Here is a 22,266-nt window from a genome sequence, read left to right on the forward strand (position 1 = left end):
GTACCCCCGCCTCCTCTGCCTTAATCAGTGTAGGTGAGTAGGCAAAGGATGGAGAAATGATAGGTAGGAATTTTTAAATGAGGGGTCAATGTATCAGAAGGATAACTAGACTATCAAAGTCGTCCAAGTTGTCTCCAATCTTGAAAAAATTAATTTCTTTCTTTGAATGTTTACTTCTTTATTTTGAGAGAGAGAGAGCGAGCATGAGAGGGAGCTCAGAGGAGGGCAGAGAGAGAGGAAGAGAGTGAATCCTAAGTGGGCTCTGTGCTATCAGTGTGGAGCTGGACATGGGGGTTGATCTCACAAACTTGAAATCATGATCTGAGCTGAAATCAAGAGTCAGAGGCTTGACCAACTGAGCCACCCTGGTGCCCCAAGACATTAATGTCCTTTACAACCTAGATGTTAAGGACAATACATACTGTGTCGTTTACTTTTTCTCTAATTGAAGATTAGATGTACTCTATTTGCATGATGACATCAAATATTATTTACCAAACATAGCTAAGCACAGAATCTTAATTTCTCAAAATTTAAATATCTAAGCCTGAAAATTCCAATGATAACAAATACTAAAAAGGGCATTCAACTAAAAGCTAAAAACCAATGAAACTTTAAGATTCACATGCTATGAAGAAATACTTATGTTATTCATATAATTTAAAAAACTGCATTTTTAGATGTATGGATTTTGATGAGTCATTCAATTGAAAAGAATAATTATTTAGTCCATAAAACATATTTTAAAAAATTAAATATTAAAAGAACTTTCAAGAAGGGGCGCCTGGGTGGCGCAGTCGGTTAAGCGTCCGACTTCAGCCAGGTCACGATCTCGCGGTCCGGGAGTTCGAGCCCCGCGTCAGGCTCTGGGCTGATGGCTCAGAGCCTGGAGCCTATTTTGGATTCTGTGTCTCACTCTCTCTCTGCCCCTCCCCCGTTCATGCTCTGTCTCTCTCTGTCTTAAAAATAAATAAACGTTGGAAAAAAAAAAAAAAGAACTTTCAAGAAGAGATGGAATATACTTGAAAAAATAAGAAGTTAATACAACCTTTCTATTATTATTTATTTTAGGCCATTATATAGAATTTATTTTCAGAAAACGCAATATATTTAAACAATTATAGAAAAACTTTGTGGCTCATGTATGTACAACTCATACTAACAGACATTACTAAACTTCTAAAAGCTTATAAGGATAGATCAATAGTCAGTAAACTTTTCCTGTAAAGATCCAAATGGTAAATAATTTAGGCCTTATGGGCCATAAACACAATATTCTACTGTAACTACTCTATTACAGTAGTACAAATGAAGTCATAGACAATAGATGAACAAATCAGGGTGACTGTGTTCTAATACAGCTTTATTTATGGGGACCAAAATTTGAATTTCATCTCATTTTTATTTTTCATCTCATAAAATTATTTTTCTTTTGATATTTTTCAACCATTTAAATATGTAAAAACCATTCTTAGATCATGAGAGATACAAAAACAAGTGGTTGGCCAATTTGCTGACACCTGAAATAAACAGTCTTTATATTATCAGCATCTAAATGAGATATGACCCATATACACATACAACCTCTGACCGACTTCTCTTCTGTCATCTCTCCCAATTACCCATCCCCAAAGCTGAAACCTTTACAGCTGCTACCATAATAGATATAGTGAAAATATTTCAATCTTTAAAAACACAAAACAGGGGCACCTGAGTGTCTCAGTTGGTTAAATATCTTACTCTTGATTTTGGCTCAGGTTAGATCATAGAGCCTTAGGACTGAGCCCTGCATCCTCTGCTGACAGTGTGGGGCCTGCTTGGGATTCTCTCCCTTTCTCTGCTCCTCCCCTGCTTGCACTCTCTCTCTCTCTCAAAATAAATACTAAAAAATAAATAAATAAAAGTAAAAACACAAAACAAACACCTATCACTAATAATAAAACCACTCTGAGTCCCGTAAAATGAAGGTAAAGCTGAAATTAGAAGATGAACTTGGAGGAAGCCTCACAGGTCTGACCACATTAGGCTCTCCTTATAACCCCCAAGACTCTCAACATCATTTTGATAAACAATATTAAATAAATATAAAATTTCCTAAAATACAAGAAAGTAAAGAATTTTAAGGTATTTAAAATTTGAAAGTCTATTAGGTCAAGAAGCTTGCTTTTTAGTTCTGACTTAGCTGAGAACAGCAATTTTTTTTTTTTTTGAAAGAAAGAGAGAGAGAGAGAGAGAGAGAGAGAGAGAGACACAAAGCATGAGCAGGGGAGGGACAGAGAGAGAGAGGGAGACACAGAATCCGAAGCAGGTTCTAGGCTCCCAGCTGTCAGCACAGAGCCCAACGTGGGGCTCGAACTCATGAACCTTGAGATCATGACCTGAGCTGAAGTCAGATGCTTAACCAACTGAGCCATTCAGGCACTCCCTGAGAACAGCAATATTAAAAGAATGGCATAACTAGGAAGAGTAGGGAGAAAAGCTATCTACAAACATACTTGTACAGTTTCTTCTAAAGGTATTTTTGGAACACAATTCACTTGAAAATTGGAAGCCACATATATTAGCTTCTCATTTGCTGACTTTTCTAAACATGTTAACTTTTTTCCATGTTACAAAAATATCCATCAAACCAACTTTTAGTGTGCAATATTCAAGAAATAAAAATATTATTTTTATAATAAAAATATTTATTTATAATATAATAATAATATAATAATAAAAATAATATTTAACCCATCAAGTACATTTCCTCTTCCAGAAAAACTGGAAGGAAAATTAATGCCAGTTTATTACATCCATGAGCTAAACATACTAAGTTAGAAAATAATTCTGAACCCTGGGTTATTCAGTTATCTCTATATAACTTCCAAAATTTTCCTCAGCTGAACAATCTTTTCCACAGATGACTTAGAGCAGAATTTTCAAAGTTCTACAAATTTATTATTATAAAAAAAATAGGTTTATAGACTAGGAATGATACTTTACAATAGTAATAATTATTGAAGGCTTATTATATACTAGGCATCAGTACTAACAGTAATCAAATGACTAAATTCAAAATTATTCATAAAACTAAACTATTCTAAGGTTTGTTTAACACCTGGGAAAGAAGACATGACCATTTCTTAATATTCAACACAAATGCATGAAATGTCATGGACTGGATGGACATTATATTCTTCTAAAGGGGGCACACAAATAACCACCTAACAAAGAACAATATTAAACTCCTACAGTTTGGGCTCTTTATTATTTGAGCATCAATAATAATTTAGCTGTTTGCTATTCTGAAGTCTCTTGATGCTGAGGAAATCCAGATGGTCATCCATCTAAAGACAATGTGTCTACCTGACATTATGCAATCTCATTTATCTTCATCTATCCTTGACATACTGCCATTCTTATGCAAAATGGACACAAGGGGATAGAACTTCTCTTCACTCATTTATCAGCTGGAAGAGAGGGTAGGGCATAAAAGGTCTATGGAGACTTCAGGATACCACCAGAGACCACAAGTAATCACTTTACTTAGCACAGTGTGTTACATCACAGCTAATGTATTTGACATGTAAATAAGACAAAGCAAGAAAGAGAACAATGTGATTCTTGAGCTATGTGTCTTACTTCCTTTGCTGAATCACCAGAATCCCCAAAAAACTCCAGTTTTAGTTTACCCAGACTATATGAAATTAAAATATTGTCCATAAAAGACACTAACCACACACAACATATGGGTTACACGATGTCAATTTCACTCCTCTGGCAGTCCAAGAATTCTATTCCTTTTAACATACCAACTTAAAGTCACCATGACATAGAAGTTGTGGGTTAATAGGCAACAGGATTGTGAAGTATGCTAGCTAGTTTACAAGGTCAAACACCTCAATTAAAATTTGGCCAAAGTTATACCAAATATTATTTCTTTGTCACTAGGACAGTCCTTTATTTTTTATTCCAGTCTTAAGCTAATAAAACATCTACCTTTTAGCATCAGTACATGAAATTTACTTTAATTATTTTCTCATCTATACTCTGCCTATTACAGTTTCCTTCAGACAAGGCAGGTAGTGAAAACTGTCTATTTCATAACAAGAAGTTTCCTTTCTTTTTATATTGTCTCTTATGACTGTTTCTGTTTCTACTAGCATCTTCAGGGAACATTTTGAACAAACACCATGTTAAAATAACACATGCACTTAAAAGTTTTTTTTAAAGTACTACTATTAAATAAAGTACTATTAAATAACATACAAATAATGCTCTAAAATAGTTCTTCAGAGGCGAAAAATGTGGAAAGAAAAATGACTTTTGATATAGTACATATCATCTCAGTAGTAATAAAAGTATAATTACAAAAAGTACAATTATGAAAAAAACCATATTCCACACAAATATGGAATTCTACCTGAAATAGAAAAGAATTAAAATATTTTTCACAAAAATCATTGATAATTTGAAGTATTTTTTCCTGCACAATTACAGAATACAATATACAGAACACTTAGATCCTGGTATAATGTACTAAATTCAAAATTGTACTTAAAAGTACAGCATATGATCTTGAAACTATTCTTATACCACTCAAAAATACTTTTTTCATTTACCAACTTCATGTTTTGCTGTCATGAATAATTTTATTATTTCATCCTTTACAAATTAAACAAATTTTTAAAAATTTAAATAGGAAATTAAAAACCTTTAGATTCCCCTGCCCTAATGAAAATAAGTTTGAATCTTACTAGCAAATACTTTCAGCATCTTAAAACAAATGTCCTCATCCAAAATTAGTTGCTTAAAAAAAAGTTGGATTTCTGGGGTGCCTGGGTGGCTCAGTTGGTTAAGCATCCAACTTTGGCTCAGGTCACGATCTCACAGTTTGTGGGTTAGATCCCTGTATTGGGATCTGTGCTGATAGCTCAGAGCCTGGAGCTTGCTTCAGATTCTGTGTCTCCCTCTCTCTCTCTCTGCCCCTCCCCTACTCGCGCTCTGTCTCTGTCTCTCAAAAATAAATAAAACGTTAAAAAAAAAAGCTGGATTTCTAATATTTAAAACCTAATCAAGGTATGTGTGTGATATACCTAATGTATGCATACATATGTATACACACATACATACAAACACACAAGCATACATATAAGTACACATACAAATATACATACGTTTGTATATGAATAAATAGGTGTTGTGTAAAGCTGCTAAATTTGAGGTAATCTGTAATACAGCAAGAGAAAACTAAACAAGCACCAATCAGGCTGAGTTATACAGCTTGATTTAGAAGAACCCAGAGATCTGATATTTTTTGTCTGTATTTGAGAGAGAAAGGGGCAGAGAGAGAGAGAATTCCATGAGGAGCAGAGAGAGAGAAGTGGGGCTCACCTGGGGCTTGTGTTTTACCCAAAGTGGGGCACATGTTCACTCAAAGCAAGGCATGAGCCCACCCGATTTGGGACTCGAACTCACAAACGGTGTGAGATCATGACCTGAGCAAGTCAGATACTTAACAACCGAGCCACCCAGGTGCCCAAACCCAGAGATGTTTATTGTAAGCCCAAAGTCCTGCTTCGAGAAATGTTATCTAACATTGATGACATACATTATTAAGAAACCAAAGAAGGGCACTATTAGATTAGGCATTGTAGAGAAGGAAACCTAAGAAATGTTAGAGCTCATTAGCCATGGGGTAACCAGGAGAAAATGCCATAAAAATATAATGTATTCTTACCAGAAGGAAGATGTTTTTTTCGGATTTAGCACCTTTATTTGTGAAACCGAAAGGTAGGATTAGGTAATCTCTAAGGGCTCTTTCAGCCTTTTTTTTTTTTCTTTAATTTGAGAGAGAGAGAGAGAGAGAGAGAGGGAGGGAGAGGGAGAGGGAGAGAGAAAATCTTCAGCAGGTTCCATGCTCAGCCCAACATGGGGCTCAACCCCATGATTCTGGATCATGACCTAAGCCTAAACGAGGAGTTGGGACATTCAACCAACTGAGCCATCTAGGTGCCCTCTTTCAGCACTTTCTATTATGCTTGCTAAAATACAGTCCTATCTCTTTTTTTTATTTCATAGACATCAGAGATGTCTGAGCAGGGAGACAGATCCTATAAATGCTCAGAAATCACTTATCTTCTTATAAAATACTGCATCAGAAAGGAAATAATTTATTAAGGCCCAAAGCTTTCTCACCTGTATTTGATCAACAGGTCTTTACTACATAGTAAAATACCTAACTGGATGAAAGCAAAACTTGCTTTCCACATAAAAGCTCCTTTTATATCTTCAAAAGTATCATTTTTTTCTAATTCCCATTTTTAAAACTGGAAGTCTGTGTATATGTGCACAGGGAGGGAGGGATGAGCTCATAAGGTGATATATATGAAGCAATAATGTGAACAACAAAAAAAGAAAAATTTGTTCATGCTACAGGAGAAATTTTTTACACTCAATTTAAATCCTTACAAAAAATTTACACATTAAGTATAAATTAGGCATTTAAAATTTAGTGGATTCCCTTTATTAAACTAGACCTAGGGAGAATAAGTGGTAGCAATGGCTTGAAAGAGTCAGTTTTGCTGAGTTTAATGCCATACCCTAATTTCTTAGAGAGATAAAATCCATGGTCATTTCTATTCTAATCACTCTGAAAGCAACTGTTAGGCCAAGAATTCTAGTAAGTTGTTGATAATAACTTGAGTGTAACTGATACTAAAAAGCCAGAAATTTACCTTAACATGAAGGAAAATGTTAAAAACTTCTCAAAAATAAATCAGATGACAAACAAAAAAAGAATTTCAGAACTTCAATTCTCTCTCTGAAAGTTTGATGCAACAATGATGGAGGGAAAATTCAAGGGGTTATAAAAGAGTTTCATTAATATCAAATCATAAGCAATGAAAACATAAAAGCTTTCCTCTGTTCCCTTTATTTCCTTTAGTTTAAGATTTTCAGTATCCTCAAATTAAAAACTGATTACAAAGTAATCTGACAGAAAAAATAAAACTAACATAATCAAATGATCCAGTTCTTGTTTTCACAGCACTCACACTGCTTTCTTTCTTACCTTGTCTATCCTATCTGGGCGGTTAGTAGCGGCCAAAATTGTCACGTTCTTTAACTGTTCAATACCATCCATTTCCGTTAAGAGCTGAGCCAGAACACGGTCAGCTACATTCCCGGCACCTGAAGAACTGATTTTTAAAAATAAAGTTTTAAAACTCTTTACCTACCCCCAAGTACTTTATTACTTTTAAAAGACTGTATATTATATAATAAAAAGGTTAGGTCTGTTTCAAAATATAAAATGTTTGCTTCAGAATTCATTACTTGTTGAATTACCATATCAAAAAACTAACTATATTCAAATAATTTCTTTTCATCAACAACCACATTCATTTTTTTCTCCAATAACGAAATATAGAAGGTCTGGGAAGCAAGACATAAAATTTAAAACAGTTCATCAAATACACAGAAAATCATGTAATTTAATCAATATTTACATTTTATATGGCAAATATACTGATAGGAATTGGTAATAAAAAAAACTAAAATAAAAACCCATTCCTCACATGAAGTTTAAAGCCTATGTGAAACAAAAAACTCATGCCCATAACAAATGGGGTATTTCTGATATACCCTGGTATTTCAAAATATTAGTATTTTGGGGGAAGGATGTTAAGATGGCAGAGAAGTAGGGGAACTGGGATTTCCTCATCCCTAAAACACAGCAGTATCAAGGTCAGATCACTTGGAATACCAGGAAATCAATCTGCAGAGTGGCAGAAGGATCTCCACAGGTGGAGGGGGACAGCTTGGCAGGACGGAGGTGTGTGTATGTGAATTAGGGCAGATAAAATGGCCTAGGCAGGGAAGGAGGGAACCCCTTCTGTGGAGAGACAAAAGGGAGAAAAAGCCGAAGGGGCTGTGGAATTGCTGTATTGACTTAGCACAAGAGGAAACCTCTCAGAGCATGACTAGGGAAGGAGACACGGAGAGAGTGCTAGTTTCTATTTTGCAAACAGCCTTAGGAGCTGAAGCTCAGAGGTCTCAAAAGTACATGACTTTCTTCTAACCTGAGCTGATCCCATGTGTGTGCCTGTGGGGGAGGGAGCTGCCCCGGTGCACTGTAGCAATCTCAGGGATACACTGGGAGAGAACAGTCCCCTTCCTTGAGCACTATGGGAAGAGGGTTTATTGCCTCTTCAAGGAGAAATGACCCTGCAGGCGCCAGCCAAAGGCTTTTTATCAGCAGGGCTGAGGGGCATTACACCAGAACAGGGTCCAAAGCATGCAGGCCCCTTAAGACATTGGGTTTTGAATCCCAGCCAAGGGCCTAGAAAGTGCAGGAGACTGTGGAACAGGGTAGGCTGACCTGCACTACTCTGTGAGGGCTGCATGAACAGCATGCTTTAAGACACCCAGTTCAGTGAGAGGAAAATGGGATGTCACCATTTTTCTCCCCAACACCAACATGTGGAAGTTCAGTGAGCAACACAGCAGCCCCCAATGGAGGCGAGACCTGCTTACACCAAACCCACCTCTCCGTGCCTGGCAACTGCTTATCTACTGGAGGAAAACTGACATTGAGACAACCAGACAGCCACTCCTCCAGACCGGCACAGCCACTGGTGCCAGCCACCAAGAGACAACTGTTTTTTGTTTTTGTCTGTTTGTCTGTCACTTTGTCTGTTTGTTGTTCTCTTTTTTCTTTCTACCCTTTTGTTTTCTTTTGGGATCAGGCTCATAGATTCTGATTTGTTTTTTGGTCAATTCTTATTTTATATATATAAATAATATTTTTTTCTGTTTTGTTTGCTTAATCAGGCATTTTTACCTTAATCTTTTCACACTTTTTCTCTTCTTTTTATTTTCCTTTCTCTCTCTCTGGATTAAACGTTATAGTTCATTTGATTCTCTGCTTCATCTTCTTTTCTCCCTTTGATTTTTCTCTTTATTTTTTTTTAAATCTTTTTTAATGTTTATTTATTTTTGAGACAGAGAGAGACAGAGCATGAACGGGGGAGGGTCAGAGAGAGAGAGACACACACAGAATCCGAAACAGGCTCCAGGCTCTGAGCTGTCAGCACAGAGCCCGACGCGGGGCTCGAACTCACGGACCTTGAGATCATGACCTGAGCCGAAGTTGGATGCTTAACCGACTGAGCCACCCAGGCGCCCCTGATTTTTCTCTTTATATAGGATCAGCTTCCCCCCACCTTTCCTTTATCCCAGGGTTACTTCAAAAAACAAATCAAAGCACACCAGGTTGAAGTCAAAACACTCTGCCATGACAAGCAAGGAGAAGCCTTGCAGAGGACTGACCAGTGGGATAGAGCAGCCAAAATGCAACAACAGCAGAGCGCATGCAACACATTCCAAAAACATTTCCTGAAGTGCCAATGTCTGGATAGTGTAGGACCCTTTTTTTTAATATAGTAGTACGCACAAGTACAGGACACATAACAAGCTTTTAAAACACATAAAAGACAGGAATATACCCCAAATGATTAAACAGAAGAATTCTCCTCAAAAGAAAATCCAGGAAGGAATGACAGTCAGAGAACTGTTGGAAACAGATATAAACAATATATTATATGAAAAATATAGAATAACAGTCATAAGACTAATAGCTGAGCTTGAAAAAAGCATAGATGGCAGCAGAGAATCTATTGCTGCAGAGATCAAAGACATAAGAAACAGTCATGATGAATTAAGAAATACTATAAATGAGGGGCGTCTGGGTGGCGCAGTCGGTTAAGCGTCCGACTTCAGCCAGGTCACGATCTCGCGGTCCGTGAGTTCGAGCCCCGCGTCAGGCTCTGGGCTGATGGCTCGGAGCCTGGAGCCTGTTTCCGATTCTGTGTCTCCCTCTCTCTCTGCCCCTCCCCTGTTCATGCTCTGTCTCTCTCTGTCCCAAAAATAAATAAACGTTGAAAAAAAAATTTAAAAAAAATAAAAAAATAAAAAAAAAGAAATACTATAAATGAGATGCAAAATAAACTAGATGCTGAGACAGTGACGGTAGAAGAAGCAGAGGAGAGAACATGTGAAGTAGAAGATAAAATTATGGAAAATGAAGAAGCTGAAAAATAGACGGAAAGGAAATAACTAGATCATAAGGGGAGAATTAGAGAGCTAAATGATTCCATAAAATGAAACAATATCGAAATCATATGAGGTCCAGAAGAAGAGCTGGAAACCAGGGCAGAAGGTTTATTCGAACAAATTATAGCTGAGAGCTTCACTAATCTGGGGAAGGAAGAAACAGGCATCTAAGTCCAAGAGGCACAGAGAACTCCCTTCAAAATCAACAAAAGCAGGTCGATACCATGATATATCATAGTGAAACTGGCAAAATACAAAGATAAAAAGCATTTTCAAAGCAGCTAGAGACAAACGGGCCTTAATATACAAGGGTAGACATAAGGGTAGTAGACCTGTCCAATGAAACGTGGCAGGCCAGAAGGGAGAGGCAAGAAATATTCAATGTGCTGTATAGGAAAAATATGCAGCCAAGAATCCATTATCTAGCAAGGCTGTCGTTCAGAATAGAAGGAAAGATAAAGACATTCCCAGACAAACAAAAACTGAGAGTTCATGACCACTAAACCAGTCATGCAAGAGATCCTAAGAGGGACTCCTTGAGTGGAATGCTGCAAAGACTACAAAGGACCATAGACATCATCACAAGCACCAGACCTACTGATAACACAATGACAATAAATCTGTATCTTTCAATAATCACTCTGAATGTAAATGGACTAAATGACCCAATCAAAAAACACAGGGTATAAGAATGGATTAAAAACCAAGATCCATCTATATGCTGTCTACAGGAGACCCATTTTAGAGGTGAGGACACCTGCAGATTGAAAGTTAGGGAATGGAGAAACATCTATCATGCTACTGGACATCAAAAGAAAGCTAGAGTAACCATATCTATATCAGACGAACTATATTTTAAAACAAAGACTGTAACAAGAGATGAAAAGGGCATTATATCATAATTAAAGGGTCTATCCATCAAGAAGACCTAACAATTGTAAATGTTTAAGCCCCCAACATGAAGGCACTCAAATGTATAAATCAATTAATCACAAAAATAAATAAATGTGTGGATAATAATACCGTGATTGTAGGGGACTTTAATACTCCACGTACAACAATGGACAGATCATCTAGGCAGAAAATCAATAAGGAAACAATGGCTCTGAATGATACACAGGACCACATGTATTTAACTGATATATTCAGAACTTTTCATAGAAAAGCAGATCACACATTCTTCTCAAGTGCACATGAAACAATCTCCAATACAGATCACATACTGGGTCACAAAAGAGCGCTCAAGAAGTATAAAAAGACTGAGATCATACCATGCATATTTTCAGATCACAACGCTATGAAGCTTGAAATCAACCACAAGAAAAAAATTGGAAAGTACCCAAATACATGGAGTTTAAAGAACATCCTATTAAAGAATAAATGGGTCAAACAGGAAATTAAAGAAGAAATTAAAGAATTATATGGAAGCAAATGAACACATGACATCCTACACTCTTTGGGATGCAGAAAAGGCAGTCCAAAGAGGAAAATACATTTCAATCCAGGCCTATCTCAAGAAACAAGAAAAATCCCAAATACACAACCTAACCGCACATCTAAAGGAGCTAGAAGCAGGGCAGCAAATAAACCCAAAGCCAGCAAAAGAAGAGAAATAATACAGATTAGAGCAGAAATAAACAATATAGAATATATATAGAATCCAACCACAAAATTCAGCAGGTACGCAGTGTGGAGAGGTGAACTTGGGGACAGAGAAGCCACGTAGGGCAGGGAGCTGCTTTTTCAGGCAGAAAGAGGACAGAGATGCAGGGGGAGAATATGGGAAAAGCACCCCTCCCCAAAAGCAGCTGGAGAGAAAGTGAAAAATTGGAAACAGCCACAGGGACTGAAGTAAAAAGGGAGAAAGGAGAGGATTTAAATTCCATTCAGACTATAAACAGGGGGGGATGCAGAGTCTGAAACACCACAGCTCAATACCTGGCGATGCTCTGGTGGGAAGGGGGAATCCCCAGGAGCAGAGTAGGGTCTGGGAGGTTCTCGGGCCACATGGGGAGAACCAGTTGAACTGTTAGGAGAACATTTGGTAGAGGCTGTGAGGCCACCTGGGCCAAGCAGACCTCAGAGAACAGCCACATTCGTTGGTGCTGGAACAAGGTCATTGGGGGTGAAGCCTGGTACCAGATGTGTGTTGGGATTTTCCATAATCCCTGAGGCGCTGCTGCTACACTGTTTCATGAACTTTTTCTGGGGCGGGCTGGCACCCGGCTGCAGTCTCTGGGCATCGACAACAGCAAGATCCCACAAGCATTCCTGGGTGCAGCTGGCACCTGGCTATTGCTCGGTGAGACCCTCCACAGAGGGGTGGAGCAGGTCAAAGCTGCAGTCCCTCAGAAGTGGGAGGCTGGGGAAGGCAGCCGCATCTGAGACAACTCATGGGAGGAAGGTGCTGCCTAGGGCTTGGCTATGGACTGTGGAAGTGGGGAGTGGATGAAAGCTGAAGACGAAGGATGGGTGCATGATTGCTGATTGGGAAGAACAGAGTTCTGACACTAGAGACTGGGCAGCTGGGTAACGCCATTTTCACCGCTCTGGCACATGCACGTATGCAACTACAATTGCCACCACAATCCACCCCAGTAGACTAGTAGCACCATCTAGTGGAGAACGGAGCTGTTACACTAAAACCCACCCAAGTGAGCCAACCTCACTCTTCAAGAACACAAGTCTCACTCTTGCTTAGTTGATGGAATATAAAGCGCTTCATAGTTTGACTTCTAGGGGAAAATGAAGTAATGTCAGCTATATTTCAGTCTGTTAGCTGGTCAATCTATTCAATTTTCTTTCCTTTTTTTCCTTTTTTTCTCTTTTGTTTCTTTTCTTTTTCTTGAATACAGAAAGAAAAATTCATTTTTATTTTCAATTCTTATTAAAAATGTTTTTCTTTAGTTTTTTTTCTAGTATATTTTTACTTTTGTGTAAGTTTTTTCAAATTCTATTTTATTTCCATTATTTCATTTTAGTCTACTTTAGTGTATTAATTTTTTCAAATTTTCAAAAGATTTCCTTTCTACCCCCCCTTTTTTTTCTAATCTATCAAGCCACTTTCAACACCCAGACCAAAATACACCTATATATAGCATCACTTATTCGATTTTGGGTGTGTGTGTGTGTGTTTAATTTTTTAACTTTAAATTTTTAAATTTTAATTTTTCCACCTCATTAATTCCTTTTCTCCCTTCAAAATGACAAAACAAAGGAATTCACCCCAAAAGAAAGAGCAGGAAGAAATGACACCCAGGGACTTAACCAACACAGATACAAGCAAGATGTCTAAAACCACAATTTAGAATCATGATAACAGGAATAATAGCTGGAGTCGAAAATAGATTAGAATCCCTTTCTGCAGAGATAAAAGAAGTAAAAGCTAGTCAGGATGAAATAAAAAATGCTATAACTGAGCTGCAATCACGAATGAATGCCATGGCAGCAAGGATGGATGAGTCAGAACAGAGAATCAGCAAAATAAAGGACAAATTTATGGAGAATAACGAAGCAGAAAAAAAGAGGGAAATGAAGGCAAAAGAGCATGATTTAAGAATTAGAGAAATCAGTGACTCATTAAAAAGGAACAACATCAGAATCATAGGGGTCCCAGAAGGGGAAGAGGGAGAAATAGGGGTAGAAGGGTTCCGTGAGCAAATCATAGTGGAAAACTTTCCTAACTTGGGGAAAGACACAGCCATCAAAATTCAGAAAGCACAGAGAACTCCCATTAGATTCAACAAAAACCAAACATCAACAAGGCATATCACAGTCAAATTCACAAAAAACTCAGACAAGGAGAGAATCATGAGAGCAGCAAGGGAAAAAAAAGTCCTTAACCTACAAGAGAAGACAGATCAGGTTTGCAGCAGACCTAACCAAAGAAACTTGATAGGGCAGAAAGGAGTGGCAAGATACATTCAATGTGCTGAATCAGAAAAATATGCAGCCAAGAATTCTTTATCCAGCAAGGCTGTCATTCAAAATAGAAGGAGAGATAAAAAGTTTCCCAAACAAAAATTAAAGGAATTTGTTACCACTAAACTAGCCCTGCAAGAAACTTTAAGGGGGACCCTCTTAGGGGAGAAAAGATGAAAAAATACATACATACATACATACATACAAAAAGCAACAAAGATTAGAAAGGACCAGAGAACACCACCAGAAACTCCAACTCTACAAGCAATATAATGGCAATAAATTCATATCATTCAGTACTCACTCTAAACATCAATGGACTCAATGCTCCAATCAAAGGACATAGGGTAACACAATGGATAAGAAAACAAGATCCATCTGTATGCTGTTTACAAGAGACCCACTTTAGACCTAAAGACACCTTCAGATTGAAAGTAAGGGGATGGAGAACCATCTATCATGTTACTGGTCAACAAAAGAAAGCCAGAGTAACCTTACTTATATCAGACAATCTAGACTTTACAGACCATATCAAGAGATGAAGGAGGACATTATATCATAATGAAGGAGTCTATCCACCAAGGAGACCTAACAATTGTAAACATTTATGCACCAAAAGTGGGAGCACCCAAATATATAAATCAATCATAAACATAAAGTCATTGATAGTAATACCATAATAGTAGGAGACTTCAACACTCCACTCACAGCAATGGACAGATCATCTAATCAAAAAATCAACAAGGAAACAATAGCTGTGAATGACACACTGGGCCAGATGGACTTAACAGATACATTCAGAACATTTCATCTTAAAGCAGCAGAATTCTTCTCTAGTGCACATGGAACGTTCTCCAGAATAGACCACATACTGGGACACAAATCAGCCCTAAGTAAGTACAAAAAGATCAAGATCATACCGTGCATATTTTCAGACCACAACGCTATGAAACTCGAAATCAACCATAAGAAAAAATTTGGAAAGGTAACAAATACTTGGAGACTGAAGAACATCCTACTACAGAATGAATGAGCCAACCAAGAAGTTAAAGAGGAAATTAAAAAGTATATGGAAGCCAATGAAAATGATAACACCACAACCCAAAACCTCTGGGACACAGCAAAGGCAGTCATAAGAGGAAAGTATATAGCAATGCAGGCCTTCCTAAAGAAGGAAGAAACATCTCAGATACACAACCTAACCTTACACCTTAAAGAGCTGGAAAAAGAACAGCAAATAAAACCCAAAACGAGCAGAAGACAGGAAATAATAAAGATCAGAACAGAAATCAATACTATTGAAACCAAAAAAACAGTAGAATAGATGAATGAAACCAGAAGCTGGTTCTTTGAAAGAATTAAGAAAATTGATAAAGCACTAGCCAGTTTGATCAAAAAGAAAAAGTAAAGGACCCAAGTAAATAAAATCAAGAATGAAAGAGGAGAGATCACAACCAACACAGTAGAAATACAAAGAATAATAAGAAAATATTATGAGCAATTATATACCAATAAAATGGGCAATCCGGAAGAAATGGACAAATGCCTAGAAACATACACACTACCAAAACTGAAACAGAAAGAAACAGAAAATTTGAACAGACCCATAACCAGTAAAGAAATCGAATTAGTAATCAAAAATCTCCCAAAAAACAAGAATCCAGGGCCAGATGGAAGATTTAAGGAAGAGTTAACACCTATTCTCTTGCAGCTGCTCCAAAAAATGCAAAACATGCACCCCCATGTTTATAGCAGCACTATCAACAATAGCCAAAGTATAGAAAGAGCCCAAACATCCATCGATGGATGACTGGATAAAGAAGAGGTGGCATATATACACAATGGAGTACTACTCGGCAATCAAAAAGAATGAAATCTTGCCATTTGCAACTATGTGGATGAAACTGGAGGGTATTAAGCTAAGCGAAATTAGTCAGAGAAAGACAAAAGTCATATGACTTCACTCATATGAAGACTTTAAGAGACAAAACAGATGAACATAAGGGAAGGGAAACAAAAATAATATAAAAACAGGAAGGGGAACAAAACATAAGAGACTCTTAAATATGGAGAACAAACAGAGGGTTACTGGAGGGGTTGTGGTAGGGAGGATGGGCTAAATGGGTAAGAGGCATTAAGGAATCTACTCCTGAAATCATTGTTGCACTATATGCTACCCAATTTGGATGTAAATTTTAAAAAAAATAAAAATAAAAAAAAGAAATTAAACTAGAAACCAATAGCAGAATAACATTTGGAAAATTACAAAATACATGGAAATAAAAAAGTCACACTTCTAAAAACTATGTGGATTGAAGAAGAATTCTGAACAGAAATAAATTTTAAATAAAAATGAAAATACAACTAATCAAAATTTGTGGGATGTAATAAAAGTAGTACTTAAAGAGAAACTTATAGTATTGAATGCATCTTTTAAAAAAGAAATAAGCTTTAAAATCAATAACCTAAGCATCTATACTTTAGGAACTAAAAAAAGAAAAGCAAATTAAATCCAAAGTAAACACAAGAAAAAAAATAGAAAAATTAGATCAAAAATAAAATTGATAACAGAAAGTCAATAAAGAATATCAACAAAAGCAAAAGCTCATTCTTTGAAAACATCAATAAAAATGATAAGCTTATAGCCAGGATTACTAAGAAAAAGAAGAGAAGACTCAAATTACTAATATCAGAAATGAAAGAAGGGATACCACTACAGATCCTATGGACCTTAAAAGGTCCACTTATATGCATGTTTCTTTTTGATACATTAGTACCTCAAATGTACATTCTCTTATGATTTTTTCTCTACCTTATATTATTGTAAAAATAGAGTATATAATACATACAATATACAAAATATGTATTGATGAACTGTTTCTGTTCTCAGTAAGGCTTTTGGTTAACAGTAGGCTATTAGTATTTAAGTTTTTGGGGAGTCAAAGTTATATGTAGATTTTAAACTGCATGGGGGTCAAAATCCTTAACCCCCGTACTGTTAAAAAAAATCAACTAAATTATAAAATAGAATACAAGAAAAATTTTATGATCACATATTTGATAATTAAATGAAATGACAATCTGCCAAACCCACACAAGAAAAAAAAAAAGACAACCTGAGTAGGACTATATCAATTAAAGAAACTGAATCAAGAATTAATAAGCTTCCAGGTGCCTAGGTGGCTCAGTCAGTTAAGTATCTGACTTTGGCGCAGGTCAGGATCTCCTGGTTCCTGATATTAGTCCTGCTTTGGGATGTATGCTCTCAGCACAGAGCCTGCTTCAGATCCTGTCACCATCTCTGTCTCTCCTCCTGCTTGCATGCATGTGTACTCTCTCCCCAAAATAAATAAACATTTAAAAAAAAATGATCTTCCTAACAGAAAGCTTCAGACCCTGGAGGGTTTACAGTAAACACTAGCAATCATTCAAGGAAGAAATTTTAACAATTCTCCACAATTTCTACTGGAAGATAGAAGTAAAGGGAGTACTTATTAAATCATCCTATGAGACCACCATTATCCTAATGCTAAAACCAAAGACATTACAAGAAAATTACAGACCAATAACTCTATAAATATATAAAATACTAGCAAACTGAATTCAACAATGTATAATAATGTATGTATAATCCAATGATGTATAAAAAATTTGTACATTCTGATGAAGTGGGATTTATCCCAGGTATACAATGTTGGCTCAACATTAAAAAATCAATGAATGTAATCTAACACATCAACAGGCTAAAAGAAAACAAAATCACATGATCATATCAATAGATGTAGAAAAAGCATTTGAGAAAATCCAGCACCCAATCTGTGCATGATAAAAACTCTCAACAAAGTAGGTTTAGAGGGAACATATCTTAACATAATAAAAACTATATATGAAAAACACACAGCTAACATCATACTCAATGGTGAAAAACTAAGAGGTTTTCCTCGAGATCAGGAATAAGACAACAAGGTCCACTGTTGCCACTTTTATTCAACATAGTACTAGAAGCCCTATCCACAGCAATCACACAAGAAAAAGAAATAAAAGGCATCCATATTGATAAGAATGAGGTTAAACTATCACTATAATGATACTATACAAAGAAAACCCTAGAGACTCCATCAAAAACTATTAGAATAAATGAATTCAGTAAAATTGCAGGTTACAAAATTAATACACAGAAATGTGTTGGATTTCTTTACACTAATAACAAAGTAACAGAAAGGGAAGGAAACAATGCCTTTTACAGTTGCATCAAAAAGAATAAAATACCTAGAAATAAACTTAACTAAGTGAAAGACCTGTACTCTGAAAACTACAAAACATTGATAAAAGAAATTGAAGATAACACAAATAGATATTTTATGCTCCAGGACTGGAAGAACACATAATGTTAAAATGTCCATACTACCCGAAGCAATCTACAGATTTAATGCAATTGCTATCAAAATACCAACAGCATTTTCACAGAACTAGAAAATAATCCTAAAATTTGTGTGGAACTACACAAGATTGTAAATAGCCAAAACACCTTAAGAACGAAGCTAGATGTATCACAATTCTAAGATTTCAAGATATACTACAAAGCTGCAGTAATCAAAACAACATGGTATTGGCAAAAAAACCAGACACATAGAACAAGAGAACAGAATAGAGAACCCAGAAATAAACTCTTTATATGGTCAAGTAATCTACGACAGAGGAAACAAGAATATACAACGGGCAAAAGACTGTCTCTTCAATAAATGTGCTGGGAAAACTGGATAGCAAAATGTGATAAAACGAAATGACCCCTTTCTTACACTATACACAAAAATAAACTCAAAATCGATTAATAATCTAAATGTGAGATCTAAAACCGTAAGACTCCTAGGGAAAGAAAAACACAGACAATAATTTAAAAAAAATTTTTTAATGTTTATTTTTGAGAGAGAGAGAAAGCATGAGTGGAGGATGGGCAGAGAGAGAGGGAGACAGAGGATCTGAAGTAGGCTCTCTACTGACAGCAGAGAGCCCAATGTGTGGCTCAAACTCACGAACCATGAGATCATGATCTGAGCCAAAGTCGGACGTTTAACTGACAAGCCACCCAGGCACCCCAAGACAGTAATTTCTTTGATATTGGCCATAGCAACATTTTTCTAGATATGTCTCCAAAGGCAAGTGAAATAAAAGCAAAAATAAACTACTGGCACTACATCAAAATAAAAAGATTTTGCACAGTGAAGGAAACTAACAAGAAACCAAACGGCAATTGAATGGGAGTTGATATTTGCAAATGATACTGAATGAGAGAAGATATTTGTAAATGATAAGTAATGATATTTGTAAATGATAATATTTCTGATAAGTGTTAATATCCAAAATATATAAAGAACATAAAACTCAACACCAAAACCCCAAACTAATCTAGTTAAAATGGACATTTTTCCAAAGACATACAGATGGCCAGCAGATGTATGAAAAGATGCCCAACATCCCTAATCATCAGGGAAGTCCAAATCAAAACCACAATGAGATATCACCTTCCACCTGTGAGAATGGCTAAATCAAAAAAAGAAAGAAAAAGTATTGGCAACAATGTCAATAAAACGGAACGCTTGCACGCACTGTGGATGAGAGTATAAATCGGTATAGCCACTGTGGAAAACAGTATAAAGCTCCTCAAAAAATTAAAAAAATAGAAATATCATATGCTCCAGTAATTCCACTACTGGGCATTTATCCGAAGGAAATGAAAACGCTAATTTGAAAATATGTATGCACCTCTATGTTTATTGTAGCATTATTTACAACAACCAAGATATGGAAGCAACATGAGTGTCCAACAACAGATAAATGGATAAAGATGTGGTATAAATATGTATACACATGCACACTCACACACGTGAATGTTATGCAGCCATGAGAAAGGTGATATCTTGCTATGTGTGACAATATGGATGGACCCAGAGGGTAGCGTATGAAATAAGTCATAGAAAGACAAATACTGCGGCACCTGGGTGGCTCAATCAGTTAAGCATCTGACTTCAGCTCAGGTCATGATCTGACAGTTTTTGGGTTTGAGCCCCACGTTGGGCTCTGTGTTGACAGCTCAGAGTCTGGAGCCTGCTTTTGATTCTGTGTCTTCCTCTCTCTCTCTCTCTCTCTGACAGCCACCCTCATGTTCTCTCTCAAAAATGAATAACTGCTAAAAAAAAATTTTTTTTAAAAGAAAGACAAATACGATGTGATTTTACTTATATGTGGAACCTAAAAAACAAAAAACAAAACAAAAACAATAACAAAAAAATGAATAAACAAATAAAAAGCATAAACAGACCCAAAATACACAGAATCAACTGGTGGTTGCCAGAGAGGAGGCGGGGGCTGGAGGGGGGTGGGGTGGTGGTCAGGCAAAATAGGTGAAGGAGAGTGGGTAAAAGAGAGTGGGCTTCTAGTTACGGAATGAATAAATAATGGAAATAAAAGGCACAGCATAGGGAATACAATCTATGATTTTATAATAGCATTGTATAATGACAGATGGTAGCTACACTTTTGGTGAGTGGCATAACATACAAAACTTGTCAAATCATTATAGTGTACACCTGAAACTAATGTAACACTCTATGGCAAGTTTACTTTAATAAAGATATATATGAAAATATCCAACACCCAGTCATGATACAAACACAGCTAATTAATAATAAAGAGAACTTCCTCAACATGATAAAAACAATATCTACAAAAAACCTATAACATCATACATAATGGTGAAAAACAAGAAACTTTTCCACTAATATCAGGAACAAGGCAAAGATGTCCCCTCTCACCAGTCTTTTTCAACAGTGTACTAGAAGTCCCAGCTAGTCCAACAGGACAAGAAAAGGTAAGAAATGGTATACAGATTGGGAAGGAATAAATAAAACTGTGTTTTCTTGCAGGTGAATAAAGCATCAACAAGAAAAATTTTCTCAACAAATACTGCTAGAACTGGACATCCACGTGCAAAAAAAAAAAAAAAAAAAGGATCTAAACAGAAACCTTACACCACTCAGAAAAATTAACTCAAACTCAATCACAGATCTAAACACAAAATGCAAAACTATAAACTCCTAGATAGTAACAGAGAAGAAAATCCAAATGATCTTGGCTATGTTGATGACTTTTTAGATACAATACTAAAGGAATGATCCATGACAGAAATAATAGCTGGACTTCACTAAAATTAAAAACACCTGCTCTTCAAAAGACACCAACAAAAGAATGAGGAAACAAGCCACAAGCTGAAAGAAAATATTTCCAGAAGACATGTCTCATAAAGGACTGATATCCAAAATATAAAAAGAACCCTTAAAACTCAAAAATAGGGGCATGGGTGGCTCAGTCGGTTAAGCATCCGACTTCAGCTCAGGTCATCATCTCATGGTCCGTGGTTTCGAGCCCCACATCAGGCTCTGTGTGGACAGTGCAGAATGGGCTTGGGATTCTCTCTCAAAATTATATCATATTCTACATATTCCATTTTCCTGCAAACAATATTCTGCATGTTTAAAATTCTAGCTACGTTGTCCAGCTGACCATAACACTTGGTAATTAAACATTTGAAGGATCTATAAAAATCAGAGATTTCTTAGATTTCTTGCTTACCTTGTTGGGCTGCCTCAAAAATAATCACAACAAAATCTCTGATTCCCATAAATAAAAATTAAACTCCCCTGATTTGATAAACCATTTGCTGGCAGAATTATGAAAACTCAGTTTATATTCCATTTGCACAAGGCAGTTTATCTGTGCCTGACCTAATAGCCTCAGGAAAATGGAGAGCTCTGATTTCTCAGACAAGATGTGAGGGGAAAACCTTCATAAATAATGATAAAAAATACCCACTGTTCATTGAGTATCTACCTCCCAGATACTGTGTTAATAACAAATGACACAAAGAGGCATCAACATGGTGGAGAAGTAGGGGGGCCTGAAGATCCCTTGTCCCTCAAGCACAGCAGTATTGAGGCCAGAAGACTTGGAATTCCAGGAGTCCATGCTACAGAATGACAAACATCTCCAGGGGCCCAGAGGGACAGATTGGCAGGCCATAGGTCCATGACTGTGAATTGGGAGAGACAAAATGGGCGGAGTAGGCATGGAGGGGAGGGATACCCTTCTGTGGAGAGACAAAAGGAAGATAAAGAGAGGCTGTGGAAGTTTAAGATTGTATTTGGCCAGGACAAAAATCTCTCCAGACCACAGACCAGGGAACAACAACAACAA

The 22,266-nt window shown here is 36.6% G+C and overlaps 1 protein-coding gene across 1 annotated transcript in view; it reads right to left on the minus strand.

The window, feature by feature from the left end:
- Positions 1-22,266, minus strand: part of SPATA5 (spermatogenesis associated 5) — a 370,207-nt gene that overhangs the window by 223,605 nt on the left and 124,336 nt on the right. Inside the window, exon 14 of the mRNA XM_030313115.1 lies at positions 7,055-7,181. Coding sequence (XP_030168975.1) covers positions 7,055-7,181 — 127 coding nt within the window. The remainder of the gene's footprint in view (positions 1-7,054; positions 7,182-22,266) is intronic.

This window comes from Lynx canadensis, chromosome B1, assembly GCF_007474595.2.
Source record: "Lynx canadensis isolate LIC74 chromosome B1, mLynCan4.pri.v2, whole genome shotgun sequence".
Classification (NCBI taxonomy): domain Eukaryota; kingdom Metazoa; phylum Chordata; class Mammalia; order Carnivora; family Felidae; genus Lynx; species Lynx canadensis.